The sequence below is a fragment of the Lissotriton vulgaris genome, chromosome 4_1 (assembly GCF_964263255.1).
Source record: "Lissotriton vulgaris chromosome 4_1, aLisVul1.2, whole genome shotgun sequence".
In the NCBI taxonomy this organism is placed as follows: domain Eukaryota; kingdom Metazoa; phylum Chordata; class Amphibia; order Caudata; family Salamandridae; genus Lissotriton; species Lissotriton vulgaris.
Genome location: NC_141691.1, coordinates 1773486464 through 1773502376, shown reverse-complemented (window position 1 = coordinate 1773502376; position 15913 = coordinate 1773486464). Strand labels below are relative to the sequence as shown.

Sequence of the window (15913 nt, the reverse complement as noted above, 5' to 3'; positions counted from 1 at the left end):
CTCAGAGGGGTCCTCATCCTGTAAGAGCTGCTCTGGATTACCATGACAGTCCTTCAGAAGAGGCTGAACCAGGTAGCTAGTGTAAGCCGCAGAAAGAACAGCAAGGTTAGAGGCTGCAGAGGACTCTTCAAAGCCCTTTCAACCTCTTGTCCCCAGGATCAAATGGAACCGAATCCTCAGAAACTACCAGGTTCTGAGATGCAAGTCCCGCCAGTAGAGAATACTCCTTCAGCACAGGCGGAAACTCCTCTGAGAACCCCTGCAAAGGATATCTCTTAGCCAGAAAACGGGGAAAAGTATGCTTGTCAATATCTTTCCATTCCCCTTCCAATACATTCCTCACAGATTTATGAATGGGAAGGCACTCAGACTCCTGGTGATAATTGGCAAAAAAGTCCTCCTACTCATATCCCTCTGAGGGATTCCCGCAAATGCTACAGAATACTGCGGAGGTCAGCCCCTTGGACAAAACGACCCTTCACCTCCTCATCCAACTCCTCATCAGGAACAGGGACAGCCGGGGAATCTAATTTCTGCCTCTTAGGCCCCTTGGATTCCCTAGCTAGAAAGGCCGCTGCCACCGCAGGTTCAATCATATTCTGCACATCTGACCAGGAAGGAGCTGTGGAAGGCACAGCAATCACCACCTCCTCCTTTTCCTGGAGCCCACTCATCTCTGACCGCCTCCCATCCATGATGAACAAGGGCCAGAAGAGCCCAAACTGCCTTATAGATACTTATAACTACCAATCAAAATATGACAAAGTAAGGACCAATTTTAGGCAGCCTCCAGTGAAACCAGCCCATACCACCAGGCCTGGAGGTCAATACAGAAGACAACCAATCATGGTCTCCTAAATAATATAAAACCAATGACCTAACTTGGCCCAGGCTCTAAGGGCTCAAGGCAGAGTACCAGATACAACCCCTATGCAGGTCAACCTCCAAGGGATTTAACCCCTGAAACCAGTAAGTAACACCCCTTTGTATGCCAAACCTAATAGCCTGCAATTTTCCTGGATAAGTGTGTGATTTGTGTAGAAATGCCATTAATTGATCTTATAATTTTATCTCCTCATCACAACCATTGAAACACCAGGATCTGAACACAGAACCTTTTGCATAAGAGTCAAAGACCTTACCCACTAGGCCACAGTGACTCATTCCAATCTAAGGCGCTCCCGTTGCCTAGGTCAGCGGTAAACTGCAAACTGCCTAATTACATACTCCCTGCGATTACCACCACCTCCCGCAGACCGGCCTTGTACCCAGTCGCACTATGGAGCCGTAGGCAACAAGCCAGCTCCATGCTTTGCAGGCGCCGGCAGCAAGTCATTTTCGTAATTACAGAGCCAATGCGAACCCGCTTCTGCTGGAACCCACGCTCTGAAATGAAAGCCATCCTTCCCCAGAGGAGGGGCCGCCCTGCGCTCAACAAATACCCTACACCCATCAGGTGGTCCCCGCTACAGCGGGGGATTATACCTGGAAGAGGGGAACCATTGAAACACCAGGTCTATAAAAGAACTACAAGGGCAAGAGGCAGTGAGTCATACAATCGACAGCACAGTCCCGCTACAGCAGAGACTTGACCTATAATACCCACACAACGGTCGCTATAGCAGACCACCGCACACTCACCTGTAATCAGTTGCAGAGTCTTGCAAGGAGTAAGTTTCCAGAAAAAAAGAACAGGATGTGCTTACATGGGTCAAGGGTTATGTGCCACAGGATGTGGGAGTGGCCTGGACGGTAGGGATGGGCTAAGGAGTTTTTGCTTGGAAGTTCTGGGGAGCAGCTATTGCTCATATGGTAATGACTGTGATGGGGAGTTCTGACGAGGAGGTAATGGGCGACCAAATTCAGCCACCGGGCTTTTAAATCACTAAGGATGCAGAGATGCCCCGTGCAAGGTCAATACACCCAGGTTACTTACTGATCCTCTGCATCACCGTAATTTTCATGTTTTCTTTTTTTTTGCTGTCTTTTAAATTAACATTTGTGTATTTCCTGCTAAGTAGTCAACTTTAATTGAAGGGAAAGAAAAAATTATTTTTTAAGTGCTCATCCCCTTTAAAAAATGTGTTGATGTGGTTTTACTAAAGAGGTGTTTTGACTCTAACAGAAGTCTGAAGGTGCTAAATTCCCCATGTCGAGGTCCCTATTAGCATATTCAATAACCGACGTTTATAAACACATTACTTTTTTACCTATAGCATAAATATTTGATATATTGCTGATATATTTTTTCATCATATAAGATTTCATATTGTTAAACGTGTGGTATAGTGAAAGAGATGTGAACCATTTCACAAAAGAGTTAGCAGAAGTGGTGTATTTACAAATTCATTTTTTAGAGTTTTAAAGTCTGCTGTATATTGTTTAAGTAACATGGTCTTTCATTTTTTTATGATTTTCAGCACAGTGGCATTATGGATGAGAACAGATTTGTTGCTGTTACAAGCACTACTGCAGCAAAGATCTTTAACATGTACCCCAGGAAGGGGAGAATAGCAAAAGGATCAGATGCTGACATTGTTATTTGGGATCCAGTCGCTACAAGGTAAGAACAAATCTAAAAAAAATAAAACTCATCTTATATTGTGACATCAATTTACTAAAATGCCTGGTGTTGCAGAAGTGAAGTGAATGGCCCTTTGACCGCTTCTCTATGGCAACATTACAGGACATTCCATCACATGACATTTGGCCATGTCATCATACCAAGTGCTAGTACATGACCGCTAACCATAGAGCCATGTCACCGAGCTCACCTGGACAGACCACTCAGTTGTCCACTTAACCATCAAAGCAGCCCCCAGCACTGCCACCAAACCACCCAGAACCCCACACAACAGCTGGAACAAAGTATCCGATAGCCAATGGGGCAACGCCCTCAACACCTCCCACCCTGACACCACAACCATCCTAGGACAGGCTGTCAAGAACTTCACCACGTGTATCACCGTCAGTGGCGACAGAGTCACCCCATCAAACCCACCAAACTCAAAAGATCTGCTAAACATGTCAGTTGGTACACCTTGAAAATGAGAGCCACAAAACGAAATTGCAAGCAACTAGAAAGGAAATAGAGCGCCAGAAAGAAACCCACAGACCACACCACCTTCAAGACATTGCTCAGCCACTACTACTGACTCCTGAAGGAGACATAATAGAATGCCCTAACTAACTGCATCGAAGCCAGCTCCAACTACAGCAAATAACTTTTCAGCATTGTCGAGGAGTTCTCCAACCCCTCAGCAACCAGAACAATCATGTTATAAAATGTATTGTTACACCTAATAATGGTTTTAATGAAAGCATACATTAAGAGAAATATAATGTTTACCATTAACATCATGTACTATGGGGCACATTATGATGGCGGACGGACCTGAGTCCGTCGGCCACCATAGAGTAGGAGGGAACCTCCGCATGGGCTGCGGAGTTCCCTCCTGTGCAATTAGGATGTGACCGCCACCCTGGCGGTCACATCCTCTATTTTTAACATTGCGGCGGGTGCGGCTTCAAGCTGCACCCGCAGCAATGTTAAAAATGCACGCATTGCATTTGTATGTAGAAAGTGGCAGGCACCGCGCGGTGCCTGCCGCTTTCTGCATACAAATGCAGGGGGTACCATAGGTACCCCCCATGTGCACCCCCCACCTCCCCCCTTCACCCAGGGGGCCCGCAACGGGCCCCCGCAGTGAAGTTACACATGCTTTTCCACGGCGGAAAGCCACCGCGGAAAAGCATGTTTCAGAGCCCATCCTAATCTGACTGACGGTGTCTGAGAGACACCGTCACCATATTAGTGCTTTTCTGCCGTGGTTGTAAGCCAACCATGGCGGAAAAGCTGCGGACGGAAACCAGGACCCACCAGCCATCCTAATGTGGTGGTGGGTCCTTGGTGGGTCCACAGAGGATTTTCCGCATCCTCCGGGCCGGCGGTGGCTTCCGCCGGCCCGGAGGATGCGGAAAATCCTCCATCCTAATGAGGCCCATAATGTGTATCTCAGACTTCATCCAAATTACTCTAAATACCCCCCAGCCACAATGTGGAAATATTTCAAAAACACAGAATAAAAAAAAAAAAACAACGGGGAATCCAAACATACCTCATATATATGATGTTTACAGAATATTCCTTTTCCTCCTCATAAATAACTCTGAGTTTGTTCCAATTGCTCGATATATAAATAGATACATAAATGTACTTCCTTCTTGGAATAGGTCAAGTAAATTCCAGAAATATTTCACAATGGCTTAGTCTGTAGCCTTCCAGCTAGAGCGTTGGATTTCGAAGCTGTGGCACTGGGTTGGAGTCTCGGCAGGGACCCTCAACATCCTGTGATTCTGGGCAATCACTTAATCTCCCCGTGCCTAACAAAAATGAATGTGTCCATCTGTAACAAAACTGGTGCTCATGTAAAGCACTCTGATACCTTTGGGTCGAGTTCGAGCTATATAAAACAAAAAACTAAAAATAAAATAACTACAGGATCGGGGGTTATTTGCCTGTCATTAATACCTAAAAATTGATATCACCAAATAAAAATGATATAGTATAGAAGGTATATATCATGTAATATATTGTATTACACGAACATATTCAAGGCTGAAACATGAATTGTACCTATTACCTAAGTGTCATGTGTTTTATTGCTGAATTTTAAATGATAATGTCAAATTGACCGAAAAGCACAAAAAAGTCAAGAGCCAACGCTTACTATAACTTCACAATCAAGAACACATAATCAGTTGGGAAAAATTGAGATCAATAAAATTGTGGCAATATAATAGGAACGAATATTCATAGTAAATAGAGTTATGGAGGGGACATTAAAATATTAGGTTGGTTATGAGGACTAAAAGTGGTTATGGCAAGGGGTACTTCATGTTAACATATAACACCACAAATAGCAATGGGAATCTGCATCGCCAATGGTACAGTATGAAGTTTAAACCTAAACAATTGAAATCATCTAAAGAATAGGAGCCTCGTATGAAAATGTGTAACCAGCCAATAAGAGGCTCAAGCATGTTCATACATCTCAAGTATTATAAAATAAGCAAAAGGAAAAAACAAGAACAAACTATACAGGGGTCTTATCGTGAAGTATTTATTTAAAATGGGGCTATGGAAAAGAAATTGAAATATTGGGTAGGTTATGAGGTCCGAAAACGGTTAAGTCAAGGGGTGGTACTCTATTGATATAATATTCGGGTGGTGATGTAAAAATAAGCAGCTAAAAAGCTAGTAATAATGGCGGCCATCTTAATTTGGTGAAGACCATAAATTCCAAAGTCCTCACCAAAAACCGCAAAGATAAGCCCATAACCTGCATTTAATAGTGCGAAGGTAGAAATATGCGGTTAATCAACACATGGGCCATTTCGGTGTGTTACTGCTACAACGCATCTTTTACAACGTAATGCTGTTACAACGCAGCTATTACATCGCAAATACCATTACAATGCATGCTATTACAACGCATGGCATTACATAGCAGATGCTATTACAACGCATACCATTACATCGTAAGTATTGGTAAGTATTTAATTTTTTTTTAATTTTATTTAATATTTTATAATTAATATTTTATAATTGATTTAATTATTATTAATTATAAAAAAATATAGGGGTGTTTTTAGGTTTAAGGGCAGGGTTTGGGTTTTGGGGTACAGGGGTGATTTTAGGTTTTAGGGCAGTGTTTGGGTTTTGGGGTACAGGGGTGTTTTTAGGTTTTAGGGCAGTGTTTGGGTTTTGGGGTACAGGGGTGTTTTTAGGTTTTAGGGCAGTGTTTGGGTTTTGGGGTACAGGGGTGTTTTTAGGTTTTAGGGCAGGGTTTGGGTTTTGGGGTACAGGGGTGTTTTTAGGTTTTAGGGCAGGGTTTGGGTTTTGGGGTACAGGGGTGTTTTTAGGTTTTAGGGCAGTGTTTGGGTTTTGGGGTACAGGGGTATTTTTAGGTTTTAGGGTAGGGTTTGGGTTTTGGGGTACAGGGGTGTTTTTACGTTTTAGGGCAGGGTTTGGGTTTTGGGGTACAGGGGTGTTTTTAGGTTTTAGGGCAGTGTTTGGGTTTTGGGGTACAGGGGTGTTTTTAGGTTTTAGGGTAGGGTTTGGGTTTTGGGGTACAGGGGTGTTTTTAGGTTTTAGGGCAGGGTTTGGGTTTTGGGGTACAGGGGTGTTTTTAGGTTTTAGGGCAGGGTTTGGGTTTTGGGGTACAGGGGTGTTTTTAGGTTTTAGGGTAGGGTTTGTGTTTAGGGATAATTAATTTATATTTACTATTTTAAAATTTATTAAAATATATTTAATAAATTAAATTAATTATTTTACACTAATTACATTTTTTAATTAAATTAATTAATTAAATTTAATTAAATTAATTAAATTAAATAATTAATTGTTATTAATTTAATTTAATTTCATTATCAAAAATATGTACTTTAAACTAATTACCTTTTTTATTAAATTAAATTAATTACTATTTTTATTAAAATTACATTTATTAAATAGATATTATTTATTAAATAGATATTATTTAATTAAATTAATGTAATGACAATTTTAAAATGTGTTTTAATTAAATTATTTTAAATAAATTAATTATAATAAACTAAATAACATTTTTAAAAAAAGCTATACTTACCTATACTTACGATGTAATGCCATGCGTTGTAATAGCATTTGCGATGTAATGCCATGCATTGTAATGACATCCGTTGTAATGTATCCCGCGTTGTAAAATCTGCGTTGTAACGGAACGCGTTGTAATACATCGCGTTGTACTGACACCAATCCGCCATTTCATATGTCCAAGATATCAATGGGTCAAAGACTCATGGAAGAATTGAAAATATGCCTGGCATCTATCACGTCTGCCACCTTCCCAGAAGAATGGAAATATGATGAAGTTAAATTTGCAGACCCCAAAGAGCTCAAGAAATGCTGGCCCATTTCCCTGCTCCCCTTTCCCACCAAAGTCCTTGAAAAGGCCTTCAATAGCCAACTCACGGAATGCCTGGAGAACAGCAATCTTCTGGATGCTTCCCAATCCGGATTCAACATGAACCACAGAACTGAAACCACCATGATCGCAGTCCCTGATGACATCAGAACCCTTCTAGACCATGGAGAAATGGCCGCCTTGATTCTCTCCGAGCTCTCAGCAGCCTTCAACACCATGTCCCATCACACCCTGATCGAGAGGCTTCATCAGATCAAAATCCAAAAGGAGGCCCTCAAATGGATTGCATCTTTCCTCATCAGAACACAGAGAATCCTCCTTCCACCCTTCACCTCAGGACACAAGAACATCATCTGCAATGTCCCTCATGGTTCATCCCTCAGCCCTACTCCGTCCAACACCTACATGATGTTCCAAGCCAACATTGTCAGAACCCTTCGGCTGAACATCATCCCGAATTCAGACGACAACCAGCTCATTCTCTCCCTATCGCATCCACCACAAGGGCCAACTTCTGCTTGTGCATGACCAGCATCGCCAAGTGGATACAAAACAACAGCCTCAAACTCAACTTAGACAAAACAGAAGTACTGATCTTCGGGAACACCACCTCCCAGTCGATTGATTCCTGGTGGTCTGCCAAACTAGTTGCCTCACCAACTCCTATAGACCACACCTAGAACCTCTGCATCCTCCTGGACAGCAAACTCACCATGAAAACCCAGATCAACGCAGTCTTCACTGCCTACTTCCTCACTTTTTGCATGCTCCTTTCAAATGGCTCACAGTCACCAGTTGCAATGTCACTAAAGCCCCCGCCACCAACTACTTGGACTAAAACAACACACTCTACGTTGGAGTTACCACATACCTCCTGAAGAGACTGCAGACCATACAGAACTCAGCCGGCCAGACTCATCCTCGATTTCCCCAAATGGACCCACATCACACCACACCCGAAGAAACTTCACTGGCTTCCCATCCACAAAAGACGCCAATTCATGATGCTTACCGATGCCTACAAAGTCTTGCGCAATCAAGGACCAGCATATATCAAAAACAGCCTGAGCTTCCACCACCACGTCCGACACCTGCGCTCCACCTCCCCTGCTCACACCCCCCACCTTCTCCGAAGCAACAGTGGAGGATGCTCATTTTATTCCCTCGCTGCAAAGTCCTGGAATAGCCTCTCCCTCCACCTCTGCACCTCACCTTCTTTTCAGGAGTTCAGAAGAGACTCAAGACCTGGTTGCTGTACTGATTTCACCCAAGCAGCATGGCTCTCAGCATATTGATATCCTAGCAGATGTTTAGTAGCGCTTCATATCCGGTTTGATTTACTCAAGTAATTAAAGCATAGTATGTTTAAGGTTAAGAAAATTAAGAAAAGGTATTAAAGGCTATTTGATTTAGCATATGTTAACTCGTGTGCTACCACAGGGTGCAGCCATGACTTTTCTGTAGATCAAAGGTCAGCTACACCTGTGTGTCATCTGTCATCATATGACTGGTGAAGCTTCAAATGTTCCACTACACCTTCATATATAAACCTCATAATGCACAGTCACAGTACTAAATGCCCATACACTGTCAGGTATGCCTTGGCACACACTCTTATGCTCAGGCACAATCATCATAAACGTAGATACATCATCAAATGCATAGGAACAGTCTCGTTGCAGTTTAAAAGCCTGGTAAGCCCATCTTTTACTTAGGTAAACTCTGACATGTCAAGCTACAGTCAAATTTTTTTATTTTGTGATTTGTTGCAATTTATTTTCCCAAAGCAGATTGTATATAATGGACCTGCACACACGGGCAAGAGAGCACTTCACGTGAAATAAAAATGTACAATATAACAAAGAGAGTGAACTTGTTTAGCATCAGGTATGAGTGAAGTGTCAGTCTTAAAGTCTGACTCTGGAAGGTGCTTGTGGAAACCGAGCAGGTTGATGTTGAGTCAGCGATCTTCAGGTAAGTGGTTACAGAGTCTGAGAATTTGACAGGAGAAGGCTTTTTTGGGTGTTTTTTCATTTTTCTGCAAGTGGGATTTCAAGGAGTAGGCGTGATTTGCTTTTAGTGTATCTCATTCTTCCCAGGATGCACATTTTGTTGAGATGAATGGCCAGGGAGGATCCATCATAAGGGCAGTGATATGCTTAGATTTTCATGCTTGTTGTACCAGGCCTGATGCAGCAGGGAGGATGACCCTGTATGGCAGTTTTCAAGTTTGATGAAGGGATGGAGGTTTTCAGTTTTCTTATGAGACGTAATTTAGTAAGTCTGTAAATCCGGGAAGTCGTTCATAAATTTTGGTCTAAGATGAAGCCTAATGATTTGACAATGGGAGCAACTTGACAGATAAGTCAATGGAAAAAGTATCTTCAGCCTCCTATTTTTAGATGCAGAGTCATATGTCCAGACACTGCTATAGTTGTCAAGACACATCATCAGATATGAAAGTACAATAAAAAACAAACACTAGTTTATTCATATGCCCAAGCATGTACTAATGTAACCTTGCACAGCCTTGTATTTGTATTTGTAAAGCGCAACATTCATCCTGAAGGACATCACCGTGCTAGGAGAACATACAGTGCAGTGAAGGGAAAGGGTATTTGGTTGCAGCGATTGATGCCTCTTCATAAATCATGTTATGTTTTTTTATGATGTGTTGTGTTATTTGTATTTGTAAAGCGCAACATTCATCCCAACGGACATCACCGCACCAGGAGAACATACAGTGCAGTGTAAGGAAAGGGTATTTGGTTGCGGTGATTGATGCCTCTTCATAAATCATGTTATGTTTTCTTATGATGTGTTGTGTTATTTGTATTTGTATTTGTAAAGCACAACATTCATCCAGAAGGACATCACAGTGCTCAAGAACATACAGTGCGGTGTAAGGAAAGGGTATTTGGTTGCAGCAATTGTATGCCTCTTCACAAATCACGTTATGTTTTCTTATGATGTGTTGTGTTATTTGTATTTGTAAAGCACAACATTCATCCAGAAGGACATCACAGTGCTCGGAGAACATACAGTGCGGTGTAAGGAAAGGGTATTTGGTTGCGGCAATTGTATGCCTCTTCATAAATCATGTTATGTTTTCTTATGATGTGTTGTGTTATTTGTATTTGTATGTGTAAAGCACAACATTCATCCAGAAGGACATCACAGTGCTCAAGAACATACAGTGCGGTGTAAGGAAAGCGTATTTGGTTGCGGCAATTGTATGCCTCTTCACAAATCACGTTATGTTTTCTTATGATGTGTTGTGTTATTTGTATTTGTATTTGTAAAGCACAACATTGATCCAGAAGGACATCACAGTGCTCGGAGAACATACAGTGCGGTGTAAGGAAAGGGTATTTGGTTGCGGCAATTGTATGCCTCTTCATAAATCATGTTATGTTTTCTTATGATGTGTTGTGTTAAAATGTGGTTAAGTTATAGTTATGTTATGTTATCAACCTTCAAAACGTTCATGTAGTGCATCAACACCCTGCCTGGCCCTTCTATTTCACACTTTACAGGCACGTGAAATGCTGTCAACTAACTGTTTAGTGAAAACATACAAAAGAGCCGACAGTACCTCGCAACCACAAACACACTTCTTCTCTGACACCAACCACTCCTCACCGCTGCATCCCACAGTGCTTATCCTTCAAAGCCCTGTCTTTCAAAGTCCTGGTTTACACTCTCACCTCCCTTCCAACCTACACCTATGAAGATTATGCCTTACACAATTCATCCTTCATTAAAACACTCCATGCAGACTATGCCTCACCCCTACTCACCATCACCAAGACCTCCCTTAAAAGAGGGATATCTAAGTAAAGTAATGAGAGCACCACTAAAGTGACTCCTCTGGTACCATTGCAAGGATGGGGACATCCTTACTGTCAATGTCCCTTCTACCCCTAGAGGGTAAAGATCTTCAATTAAATAAGAAACATCATTTGTTGATCTAGCCGCTGAGGAGCCATGTTCTTTTTTTTCTCCTTAGGACTATTTCTGCCAAAACTCACCACCAAGCTGTTAACTTTAATGTGTTTGAAGGAATGGTCTGCCATGGTGTGCCTCTGGTCACTATCTCAAGAGGCAGAGTGGTGTATGAGAGAGGAGTCTTCAACGTTGACGCAGGACACGGAAAATACGTTGGGCGCCCGCCATTTGCTGACTACGTCTACAAAAGAATGTATCAGAGAGATGAGGTCAGCTATTCTCAATATATTATTTCAGAGATTATAATATACAGCAGTTTGTCTTTCATATTATTGCTCTATGCCACTTATTTTGTGCCTCAAAGTGGCTAATAATATTTATTAGTGCCTGGATGTGATTTTGTAGGATGTTATAACAGTGACTGAGGAATACCTTCCCGACGCTACATCATTATCTCGGACTTTAAAGACGTCAGACAAATGGAAAATGTTTACAGTATGTCAGTTTATACAAAACAAGTATCTTCCCATCACATTTCAAATCTCATCCCCAAACACACACAGAAACATATTCATTACACATTGAAATGTTCATTTGACTTCCCAGCCTCAGTTGCACAATGGGGAGATAATAATAGAAGTGACCAGATAAAGTGAGTGAGCATGTTATTCCCCAAGATGACTACATCCTCGTAAGGAGATGACTCGAGCAGCAAATACCTAAACTAAAGTAAATATTCCACTTCATAGTAAACTTTCTATGGCATACATACATTTTACGACAGGCGTCTCCAACCTTTTCGGTAATAAGAGCTACTTATGTTCAGGGAAAATCATTGCAAGCTACTAATATTATCAGTGTTGTTCTAGTGACCACATCATACAAGATCACATTATTGGGCATGCATGCAAGATTATCAGCAGTCATCACCCCAGTGCATCAGGCAGGGTGTGGCGCCGCGGCTAGGGCGACTGACTCCGTAATCTGGGGATCACGGTTCGATCCCCGGGGCCGGCGGCAGATTAGCCCAATACCATGTGACTCTGGGCAATGGCTTGCTTAATCTTCCCAGCGGCCCCCAGCGCCTAGAGACCCTTACGGGTGATTGTGCGCTTTACAAATGTGGATTATTAATGTAAAAATGCTTTATCGATTTGGAATAACTCATCATTGGTACAAAACACCAATAGCTTTAGTGCACTAAGTTTGTAATAAGTCTTGACAACACAGCATGATTTATCACTCAAAGATCAGCTGTAAATATAACATAACATGTATTTGTGAAGTACACATTAATCCTGAAGGGCATCTTGGAATTGAAATAATGTGTATTGTAACCCACGTCAACGACTAGAAGCTTGGAATTCAATATTCATCCTTTTTCCTCCAAACATCCACTTGTGAGCCCAACAAAAATACGCAAATTTACATCTCGAAAACACACTTTTCAATTTTGTTATAAGTATATGAATTCAACCAAGCAAAAAATTCTAATTTAGAAGGCTCACAGGAGAGCTACCAACATGTAGCTACAAAGCTGCCAGTAGGTCACAAGCTATTTGCTGGAGAATCCTGTTGTACAAGAGCCATAGGCAACCCCCTTTCTTCCATCTACTTGCCCATTATGCCTAAAATCCAAACATCAAGGAAAAGTAATTTCTATCCATTTAATAATCCTCTAAATACTTTGGTAGAGGTGTTGTCTAGGCCTAGGAGAATATCCAGTTATGCTGGCGAAATCTGCATACTTTGTGATTTTTAATGTTACGCTTGTTACGCCACACTCCCAAAATTATGCCATTTCACATAATGAGCACCCTTAGTGGTAAAAATGTAATGCGAACGCGTCCATTACACTGGGGAATAACAGAAGGCGAGCAGCTGTTCAGTGCTGCTTTAGTTAAATACGTAAATTACAGATTTGCATTTTGTATAAATACGTTAATTATACACACCCACATTCTTGTCCTCTGCGTACATCCTACTCAACAATCACGTTCATAGCTTCTAATAGTACCCCACATCATTCCCAAACAACTGACTCTAGGTTTCATCCTTCACATTTGACACTGAACATTTACTCTTATTGTTTAGGTGTTTATTTAGCGCTACTCTATACACAAGGTGTTACAGTGCTTTATAATCCAACATTTGAAACCCTATTTACATGGAACATATAGACAAGCACAGCTGTTTGAAGCCTGTTGTTGACACAAGAGCTTAGAGGACAAATTAAACTTTTCTGTGTTTCACTGTTGCAAAGGTTAGAGATTTTATGAGAGCAAGAGAAAGGGCGAGGGGTTGTAGAGTCAGAGTCTTGAATTTTCCAAGTTAAAGTTTATTCAGTGGAAGCACCAAATACAGCTAAACACGAAATGTCCTGCCTTGGACTCCTCCAGCCAGCAACTGCCCCAGAGGGTCAGTGAACAGATTCTTGAAACAGAGAAGCATGCCCTGGAAAGAGCGAGGACACTACACATTACCAAAGTAAGCCATACATCTATAAATAACACAATATAATATTAAAGTAATTATAATACATATTAGTGAGGCAGAGTTGGCGAGAGAAGAAAAGGTCAAAGGGACATTAAGAGGAGCAGAGTAGAATGACAGAAAAATGCCTGTTCGAACGTTCATAATGTATTTTTCCTTCCTATAGAAACGGTTTAATCATTCAATGGAAGAGAATTGGTAGGGGCATTAATGTAAGAAAGAGGAGGTAAAGAAGATAAAGGCCCAGCAGGTAGGAAGTGGATACTTAAGATGGATCAAAATTGTTCTGGGCAGCCAAGATGGCGGTAGAGCTTTCGTCCAGCTCCCGTAGCCTAGCAAGTTTCGGCCAATATCCTCCCGGACAGCCCCAATCTCTCCTCATTGTTGGGACACCCTCGGGGCTCAGTGGACCCTGGCTGTGGCCGAGGTGGGGATATGGAGACCCTAGAGTGCAGCAACTGCCGCAGAGTGCCTAACGCAAGGTAGCGACTGCCCTCGCACTGAGAATCGAAAGCATTACATAGTGGCTACTGAAAACTGCGGCCCATCGATCCCCTGGCTCTACACAGAGGGCGACACACATGGGGAGCTGCCTCTGGACTGCTACACTCAGTGAGGTGAGGCCTGTACTGTAGCGCCTGCTGACACTGCTGTCGGCCAGCCCCGCCAGTACCAGGGCCTACCTTCAGGGGTCGACCGGCCAGTTGCTGCAGCTCTGAGATGCCAAACTCAGCCCAGACAGGGCCCCAGGTGACCTGCTAAAACAGCTGCTCCCCCATGTTGCGGCATGTGAGAACCAAGGAGCGTGTTATGGCACCAACCTTGCGCTGCGATCTGCTCCCTTCAGCCCGCAGGTAGAATGACACAACCTGGCTCCCTGAGGCCTCCCTGCACCCCACTACACCTGATCATCCCTGAATATTGTCTATTCTTGAGGCGGAAGTGGTGGCCCTTACCCCCTTTGATGCTGCATGATTACTTGACCCACTTGGACTGAGGCACACACAGGAACAGTGCTGCTGAGGTGGTGTGAAGCAGCCCAGACTGCTCGGCCTCCTGGACAAAACCTAGAAACTGACCGCTAGTGACCACTTTTACCCAAACTTATGCTGCATTGTGTGGCCCCGGATGACAGGCAACCACCTACAGCAGCTAACTGACACAGACCCTAGGCCCGGCACGGCCTGGGCCGGGCGGGTGAAGCCCTCTGAAACCACAACTCGAACATAGTGGTGCAGCCATGGGCAGACATACAGATGGTAGCCATCGATCTCCTGCTCCCCAGAGGCTATACAGAGCAACACCTGACACAGAGATACGCTGTAGTACCCAAGCATTACTACTGCTGAACCGCCAAGGCTGGGGTGACTCCCAACATCACCCCGTTTCTCCATGAGATCTTTCTCCCCTCCAAGAGACATCCTCTTCTGTAAAAGATCACAGAACACCCACTAATTTGCTCTGTGCAGCTTGCATGAAAGTGAGAAACTATCAAAGCCTGTAATCCCGCACCAAGCCTACATCAGGCCTTGAACCACAAAGAAGATTCTACAAAGATCACAACGCACCAACCAACACTGAATGATGACATGGGGACAAGCGGGCCAGTAGGGTGTGACTATATCTTCCTGGGGCAGCCGTGGCTTTGTAACCGGAAATAGGGTGAAACAAGCCCCCAACAGCCAAAGCCGGCCCAAGCCAAAATGGGCCAATACACCAAACCTACTGAAGATACCCAAGGGTTTACAGAGGCACCTCTCCCCATGGGTAACACGCCACAACACACAGACCTGTCCATCATCCTCAAAGCAATTCAAGACTCCAGGGAAGCAGTGGGGACCAAAGTGGACGGGTAGAAGCCTCCTTCCATTGTCACAACCTTCACAAAGTGGCAGACAGGGTGACGAAGGCTGATGGCAGGGTCTTCATGGATGAAGATGAGGTAACTGCTCTATGCAATGGCTGCCCTGAAAGAATGAACAGACGACACCAAAAACAGGTTCCGGAGAAACAACTTGTACCTCATTAGGTTTCCAGAAGGGGTTGAGATCTCTACTGTGGATTGATTTTTGGAGGAGTGACTCCAGTTTTGGGCAACATCAGATAGGCTGTCTCGCTTTTCATGGTGGCAAGGGCGTATCAGTCCCAGGCTAAGATGCCTCCCAGGGGTCGCCCCGTCCCATGATTGTGCACATCCTCAGTCACCAAAATCGAGATGTCATCCTCCAGGAGTTTAGAGATCACCAAGATGTGCACTTCCAGAATGCCAGGATCATGAACTTCCCGGACTATACCCAGGCGGTCCAACAATGCAGACCCCCTTTGAGTACATTAAATAAAGGCTCCATGCTCTCAAGATCGAATATATGCTCCTCTTCCTGGCTCGCCTGAGAGTAATCTTTAATTTGTCCACTTATTTCTTTGACACTCCAGAACAAGCTGGGGTTGACTTTTAACATGGTGGGATTTGAATTGAATTTCTAGTTGGTTAAGGCTTATGAGGC

General features: G+C 43.2%; 1 protein-coding gene across 2 annotated transcripts in view; it reads left to right on the top strand.

Moving 5' to 3' along the window:
* DPYS (dihydropyrimidinase) overlaps positions 1–15913 on the top strand; it is a 358618-nt gene that overhangs the window by 328039 nt on the left and 14666 nt on the right. For both annotated transcript variants that reach the window (XM_086966103.1, XM_086966102.1), the window contains exons 7-8: positions 2421–2563; positions 10978–11185. In XM_086966103.1, coding sequence (XP_086822229.1) covers positions 2421–2563; positions 10978–11185 — 351 coding nt within the window. The remainder of the gene's footprint in view (positions 1–2420; positions 2564–10977; positions 11186–15913) is intronic.